The following is an 8,444-nucleotide window of genomic DNA, read 5'->3' on the forward strand; positions in this document are numbered from 1 at the left end:
ACATTCTGCTATTATCTCCATGGGTTTACTTTTGACATATTGGATAGCCCTGATGAATGTTCCACTGGGAACTTCTTCTGCATCATAGGGGAAATATGCAGAGCACCATAGTATTTCTTTATCTTGCTGTTATTTGTTTCCGAACCTTCTTAACATCGGGTTCGGGAACACCAAGAGTAAGGAAAGTTCTGGGCCAATCGGCTCTCTCTCCTTTTTTGCTGCTAGCCGCATCAAGGTGTAGATGCTGAGGTTATTCTTGAAACCAAGTTGTTCCTGAACCTCAGCACCATTACGTTCTCCTTCTGGGAGCCAGAGGAAGCATTTTTTGAACGATGGCAGTTCGAGGACCCTTTTCAGGGTTAGTCGCGCACTCTCCCATACATTGTTGAGAGAGAAGCAGTACTACCTGAGCCACTGGTTCGTGTTTTCTTGGATAAAGTTTAGCCGTGACATTTTACGGTGTACACCTATAGAATGTAAGCAAAGCTTAATGTCTTGTGAGGATGCAGTCATTGCAGCTAGGAGAAGTTTCTTCCTAAGCTGTTCGCACTGCTCAGTATCGTAAGCGGATAATAGTTTCGTTCTACAAGACATATCCATCGGCTTCGATAGAATTGTCTGCAAATGAAGGCCTAGCTATTGCCGGTCGAGCAGTCTTTGCTGCCTTTTGCTTTGAAGATTTGGGATTGTCCACTACCACTTCCATTTCCCCTTAGCCGCAGGTGCTCCGAACGATCCTTTCCCCTCACCCTTGGCACAGCCCGTGTGTAATGGTTTGCCCGAATGCGGTTTGCCCGTAAGCAGTTTGCCTGAAGGCGGTTTTCCCGGAGGCTGTTTGTTGTCCGTGGACCCATGGGCAAGACTTTTGCCTCAGTAGGTGACGCCGATTGGAGGTTGACAGAAGGGGCCTGGTTCGGCTCGCCCGTGAATGACTGGGTCCCAATCAAATTGGTTTATGGCCACATAACCTTTCAACTCTCGGCGAGGTAATCACACCCTGGTTGGGGTTTTGATTATCGCTTGGCTTCAAGTGTCACCTCTCATTTCCTAGAGGATCTTCCTTACTGAGCTCCCTCACCACGACAATATAGGTAATCGTTGAGGGAGCTGTTGCTTGTATATAATATAATAATTTCTGTGAACAACTACTATGTTTACTGTTAGAAGTGATATATTCAACCGAATGTAGTCCTTGCCATTATAATCCGGGAGAAAATAAGTTATAGAGTTTATTGGGGAATTCGCTGAAAGTCGCAGAAAGACCTTTACGACTTGATTGTCAAAAATTTTTCGCGTATGCTTACAAGCAATAATAAAAATGCAAGAAGACAAGCTCCGTCAGCCCACCACAACAGAACTGCTTCGCCGTTACCACCCTATTTTACTCACTTGATGGTTTCGTCTTCTTCGACGGCGGATTCCTGTCTTCCGATCCGGAATCACTGTCGCTACTGCTGGAAGCGGTCTCCTTGTTTTCCGGCATGTTTGTTACCTCTACTTACCTTCAGCAGATAAATCCAAGAAGCTTATCCTTAATGCTGGCAAGTCTAAATACAAATCCACTTTTGTCTTTAGGGAATTGAGAAAAATTGGGATTCAAAACGTATGCATTCATTACCGATTACCAACTAAAAAGGGCAGGAACCAGAACAATCAACGCACACTATCCCAGCTCTTTCTTTATTACTCGAAGATTAGAAGCGATCTCCCGTATCGAGCTGATTAGCTGCCCAACCAATCAGCCTGCTTTTGCCGATTCAGTACTTGAAAAACAAAAACAACAACAAATTGCGTTCGACAGTATATAACACGGGCAAGTTTATGGGGGTCAACGAACGATATGCTCGGTTAATATTCGCTTGAATCATTTGAAAATTATTAATAAAATTTGGAATTGTTCAAATGAAATTGGGTTCTTGATTTTATCGGAAAGCGATCAATTGTTTAAATGCTAGATCCTGTTAAGATGGGAATTATCAAATTGAGAGAGGTAATTGGGGAAGCTAAGGGGTAGAAACATGCGGGAAAAGAGGGAATATTACATATTATTGAATGCATTCTCCTGTTAAGCGAATGAAATACCGCTTATGTTGCAAAGTCGCAGACACTAGACTCTACCGAACCCGCGCGGTTGCCCTCTCTCCCTATTAAAAATTTTGCCTTTACCATATGTTTTCCTAGTGTTTTGTCAGTAATGACTTTTTGAAATTTTAAGCTTCATGTATAAAATTAGGAGTGACAAGACAAACTGGAATAGCGTAGCAGTGACATAAGGCTTAAACCAGCAACTGGTTACGGGGTCATTGGTCCAAGCAAAATGTACTTGCAGCCAATGGGTTTTTACACTAGTCTCACCTCACTCACCGACAGCCAAGCAGCGATTAGGGCACTCAGGTCCAACCAGGTGAACTCTAAACTGGTATGGGAATGCCTTGAGAGACTGAATACGCTCGGTTCGTTCAACAAGGTTTGGATATTCCGGGTTCCAAGTCTGTGGAATCGGAAACGGGTTCATGGATATTACATTAAAAAATGAAAAGGATCGGTTGAGGCAACTGGGCGGGCCTACCAGGAATGGAGCAGTCCAGGGTGCTTATTGAGGGATACGAACTCAACCGCACAATAGTGGGAATTCTCACTATCACCTAGGGAAGCTAGAGATATCTACGGACACTGCCTGTAGGTTCTGTGCAGAATGTGATGAGACAGTGTCCTGCACTTCCGTAAAGTAGGTCAAGGCATCTGGGAGAACATTTGATACCAGATGTATAGTTGAATGATTTGGAAGTAGGGAATGTACTAAAATCCCCAACGGTTATAGACTTGCTTGATATACTTTTAATAATAGGTACACTATAACCAGTAAAAGTATGGTGCCCCTTTTGTTTGTTAAGGACACTATGCGACTTCCTCTTAACAGAATGATAATAAGATATCGTAAAGTGGTTGTTAGGAGGTGTTGCATCCGTTAATTGTGTGTTTTGTTCACATATAAGCGAAGATACTATTGTGTACATACATATATACGGAGACACGATTTGTTAAAAACTTCCAAATTTCTTTTGAACAATTTTTATAATCAAGAGCGGAAGATTAATGGAATTCTTGAATTAGACTAGTTAATATTCTCACGAGATAGCAGTAGATGTAATAGCCTTCATCACAAGGTGCTCGTATCATTCCCAACTTATTTGAACAATACTACATTTTACTAAATGTATGGGAAACTTAGTTGCACAACACAACTTTGTGCATCGTGCTGTTGCGCAATTTGTTTGACTGTATATGGGCCCTATCCGGAAATCGCAGGAAGCAATCAGGTTAGTTTGAACGAATCCCAGAAATAAAATCATCCGATGTGGAATTTTTATACATTCTCCAGCTACCCAGGAGGGCGATTAAATATTTATTGCTATTAAAATAGTATTATGGCAACTAATATTCATTAAAGTAATAAATAAATAAAAAAACGGTTTCTTTGGGATCTTAGAACTCATTAACAGTAATAATTAAATCTGGAAGAAAGGAGCTATGTAGCAGAATTGTAAGAACACTTCACAAGATTGGGCAGGAGGTACTGCAAATTAGTTTTTAGGAATAAATATTTGCACTATGTACCTGAAACGCAACTATTCAATTGCACGACCTGGGGACCTTTTCCCTTCAAACATACATAATTATTTCTAATTGCGAAGCTGCACAAGCAACTTTGTGTAGCTTAGTTTAAACCTGATTTTAGAACAGCCTCAAATTTTATCAGATCTGGTAAGAAAGGCGCATGACGTTGGAACCGGAGTTTCAGTTAAACAAATAGTAAATACGTCATTAGTGGCCAAGTTGATAACTTTTTGGCGACAGAAATGTTTCATCAAGAAAGAGTTGACAGCCAACTTCCACAAAACAATTCTCGATACTTCATCATTCATTTGGCAACAAACGCCGATAGAGCGAATCTCATGATCGCATTCAAGCGCCAGAAGCAAGTGACCAAGAAATACCCTTTTGCTTCTGTTATCACGGGAGCTTCTTCCGTGGTAGCTTGTGGCTCGATAGGCCTGGCTCTAGGCTGCACGGCTCTAGGTTTATATTCTGCTTTCATTGGCATCGGTAAGTGCAGCCTGGATGAGAAGTGCATATATTTTATCCGCTCTTCTTCATTACCGAAATTATTTTCCACAAACAAATAGAAGAAAAATAACGCATTTGTAACATCCTGTCTGTTCTTGCATAACAGCTTATATGTATATTTGTAATTTCAGAGGACCGATGTTCAGGAGGAAACCTTATTCGACACCATATTTCGCCACAAATGTGCTTGAACATGATGTCCTTTATCTGTCGTGAGCTACGCATATCGGACTCCCTACCTAATTACGCGAATTTGGTAATGAGACTGCAGACTGACCCGGACTTCAATAGAGCCGCCCTCAAGGCCTTGGCGAAATTTTATCGAAAGCAACTAAAGTTAAAAGTTCTACCTCCGTGGTAATACCATTATAATACTTAAGGGTTGAATTCAGTTTGTCCGATCGCTTTACAAGATGAACTCGTTTTCAACTCCAGTTTTAACATCCTAGTTTTTACGTCACATTGTGAAACCGAATTTTTATTATTATTATATTTGGAGAAATATTCACATAAAAGACGTATAATAGCGAATCAATTGTTTTTTTAAAGAACAATCGAATCCATCGTAGAAAATGAGCAAAACTACAACAAGTTAGATTGTTACCAAAGATTTACATTGTAGGCGGTTTAGAAGTGAATGCACTTCATTCACCCTGAACTGGTGTCGATATTAAATTGTGTCGAGGGACCTCATTCGGAAAAAAGCAAATAAATGGTATTATATATAAAAAGTTTGGGGAAAACCATATTTAAACCATAAACCATATTTAAAAGCATATTTTAAAAAGTAACCCCTTTTCTTAATACTAACCAAATTTTTGTAAACTTTATCATAGGTCATATTAATTTAATACGCGATTTTGAGTTTTTTTTTAAGTGTATACTTCAGATAATTGAAAAATTGGAAAAAATAACGAAAGAACGAAATCAAACACCTTTTGAGATTTGACTATACTCTGAACTTAAAACAGAATCTTTTTCTGAGATCAATGAAATATAGAAACAAGTCGCTTCAGGTATAAAAGGTTTGCCTACGTCAGGAGCGATGAGTGCATTACAGTTCCGTGTAAACACAAAACCTTACTAACATCGGTTCAATGTCTATCTGTCCAACTGTCTGTCTGGCTGTCACACCCAATTTACTCAGAAACGCCTGGACCAGTTGTTACGAAATTTTGAGAAAACATTTAGTTTGTGAGTCCCTCTACATGCAGCGAGTAGCACCATTTTGTGTTGAATTTCAAGGAGGGCTCCCAATACATGCGAAACGAGGGTGTAATTTTATTTCACAGAATCTGATCATGTAGGGTATGAAATGAAAGGGATCAAATAGTACTTTTCGAAACTGATAGGTTTCCTAGGGGAGGTAGGGCACAAAATGTGTGCTCCAAAAAGTGAAACAAGTCTCACTCTCTGAACTTGTCCAACCGAAAAATCTCAAAAAAAATCAGAATGATGCAACTATATGAAATCTAGGCCTCAAAATACATCCCACTCCGATATTCGCAAAAATGAATTTGATAATAATATATTACCATGTTTTGGAAATTTACCAGAAATACTCCTTCATTCCAAGAGTACAAAATTTGAAGTCAGCATAGACATATAGGACACAATCCTGAAAAGTTTGAATGCAATCCGACTATTATTAACAAAGTTATAGAAGGTCAAAATTTAGCATTTCAGGTAAATTTATGACACCCAAGACATATATGACGTCATCATCATATAACGTGAACGGCGGGGTCGTGGAAACGTTTTCGTTTTCCTTTTTTGACTTTTTTTAGTTATTTGCACTTCAGTGTCAGTTCGTCCAGATAGACATGTGCATGTATATGCTAATAAAGTAGTAAAATGCGGATAGTAACCAATATAATAGACATGTATGTTCTGGTTACCTGCGGTTTTTAATTTGTGTTCCTTACATGCATATATATGTATGCTTCTGTGTACGGAGTAAAGTGGAAATGCGCGAACATGCGTTACATCAATTTAGATGCGTACATACGTATGCACGCATCATCATGCGGTAAAAGACAATATTTGTTTATTTACGGTGAACACAGTATTTATGTCGTCCTGTGTGTAGATGCCACACCTCCCATCAGGCGCGTCCCTCCGTGCGGAAAAGCGAACACTCGCTGGATGCGTTTTAGGCATGCACATGCACGCACCAGGAGATTTCCGTGTATGGGCATGCTTGCCGGGTAAGTGGAAAGTAAACGCTCACCCGTGGATAGAAATTAGCCATGGGAAAAACACCCAGAATCGGGCTCCCCGCCGTCGATATCCAGCGACCGCAGTCTTCAGTAGTGGGAAACTTGGCATCTAATGCTACAAGAAATCTTAGTGAAGTGGAAATGAGATCTACACGGGATCCTTTTTGCAAAGCTCAAAACTTGGGAGGTCACCACTGAGGGCAACATTACTCCTAGGTAGTCGAGATTCGTCGCGGGACTCGAAACGGATTTTGGAAAGTTCCCGGACTGTTAGTTAGTTATCGATACTGTAAAAGGGGATCGCGGAAGGCAGTAAGCTACAACAGCAGGAGGAACGCATAAATGAGTTCATTAAGGGGGTCACCTCGTATGTCGGGTTGGAGAAATCGATTTTTTTTGCATGAATTGTATCTATATATAGTGGAGAATATGTGGGCAAAGGGATTTTCCGATATTCCGAGTCGTTCAGAAATTGCAGTGTTAAACAGGTAAGGAGTGTGCAGCCGCGGGTAGAGTACTCGATGAGAAAGAGCATCGAATATTTTTTTAGCTGTTAATTTTTCACCAGAGCCTTATAAATTCGAACACAGGTATAAATATAAAAAGATGGAAAACCAATCAATTGTCTAAACTTATTTGCTGTTTGGAATAAAAAGGATAATCCAGTCTAGAGTGAGCACTGAAAGGCCTTCAAGCTATACTCAGTTATATTTTGTTGTAAGTATTGTACTTTTTGTGTGTTCAGTGATTTTTTTAAATGGATTGTACGAAGGGAGATCGCTTTAACGTTCAACGTCATGCTCACACTAAAAAAACGAGTATTTCGTGGGAATCGATACTTGTCAGAGAAGAAAAAGGAAAGGAAAAAGGAAACTTTTAGCAAGCATGAACATGGATGTTCCAATTGCGACAAGTTTTGTATATTGTATATTGGATTTTGCTGGAGTTTTCTCCGGTATTTCTGCAAATTTCTGCAAATAATAAAATATACGTAGTAGTAGAAAAGGAATGCTTAGGACATGTCGAGAAAAGAATGGGAACGCGGCTTAGAAATGCAAAGAAGAATCACAAAGGCATTGGTGGAAAAGGGGCTGAAAAACCTACTAATAAGGTTATAAACGACCTCACTACATTTTTGGGCTAGCTATTCGTCGATACGCAAATTCGATAGAAGGAATGAAGTAAGAAATTTGGGCAACTTTCTTCCATAAATATTCTACAGACGAAAATCCTCAGTATCAAAATTGTCCAGCAGGCAAGAACAGTTGGTGCAAATGGCGCAAAGCGGAAGCTAAAGGAGAACTGGATAGTTTCCACCACGAGAAGGCACCTTTGACTGAAGAAGTTCAAACAGTCATCAAACCAATCTACGAAGATTTGTCACGAGATGATCTCTTGAACAGATGTTTAGGAGCAGAGACCCAGAATAACAATGAGTCGTTAAATGCATTGATCTGGACTTTCGCTCCTAAACACCTTCATTCTGGGGTCAAGGTCGTAGAAATAGCCACTTTTCTGGCTGTAATTATTTTCAATGAAGGATTCAATGGCATTCTCAAAATCCTAGTGACAATGGGATGTCAAGTTGGAAACATATGTCAAGTTTATGTCGACCGCCGTAATGAAGCGCGAATTGGGCGGTCCGAACGACGGTCGACTGACCTCGCTAAGAGAGTCAGAATTGAAACCAGAGAACAACAATCTGCTTTGCAAGACTTGCAAAATGGAGGGTGCTCTCTATAGACCAGGTATAGCAGATTAATGGTAAGTTAAAATTTTACTGTTGATAATCACATTTAACTGCATCTTGAAAATCGGCTGCCACCATAGCTCAAAATCTATCCAACCAAATTCTTTGAAATTTTCACGGCTTCTTTAATACATATTTCTACGGTCCGCAAACTAGGATAATTGCAATCGGAAGGCTCGTTTTTTTTTACTCGTAAAAAAAGCCGTAAAAAACACCAAAATCCAAAAAAAATTAAGTTTAAAAGCCCACCAAAAATTTACCTTTTAATATTTTCTAATTATCCTAGTTTGCGGACCGTGGAATATTGTCCACATTAATTAGTTTTTTTTCCTCAGATGAACACAGCG

The 8,444-nt window shown here is 39.8% G+C and overlaps 1 protein-coding gene across 1 annotated transcript; it reads left to right on the forward strand.

Annotated features, from left to right (window-relative positions):
• The first annotated feature begins 3,761 nt into the window (after nt 1-3,761).
• Nucleotides 3,762-4,616, forward strand: LOC119657892. The gene is made up of 2 exons (XM_038065036.1): nt 3,762-4,107; nt 4,260-4,616. The coding sequence occupies exons 1-2, from the start codon at nt 3,861-3,863 to the stop codon at nt 4,487-4,489; spliced, it is 477 nt and encodes a 158-aa protein (XP_037920964.1). The 5' UTR covers nt 3,762-3,860; the 3' UTR covers nt 4,490-4,616.
• Nucleotides 4,617-8,444: the final 3,828 nt, after the last annotated feature.

Source organism: Hermetia illucens, chromosome 5 (assembly GCF_905115235.1).
Source record: "Hermetia illucens chromosome 5, iHerIll2.2.curated.20191125, whole genome shotgun sequence".
NCBI classification, from domain to species: Eukaryota; Metazoa; Arthropoda; class Insecta; order Diptera; family Stratiomyidae; genus Hermetia; species Hermetia illucens.

Bases quoted from the DNA above. Each gene is read 5' to 3' on its own strand.
- LOC119657892 (XM_038065036.1), top strand. From the start codon at position 3,861: ATGTTTCATCAAGAAAGAGTTGACAGCCAACTTCCACAAAACAATTCT. The intron at 4,108-4,259 runs GTAAGTGCAGCC...TTGTAATTTCAG, and splicing joins TTCTGCTTTCATTGGCATCG to AGGACCGATGTTCAGGAGGA.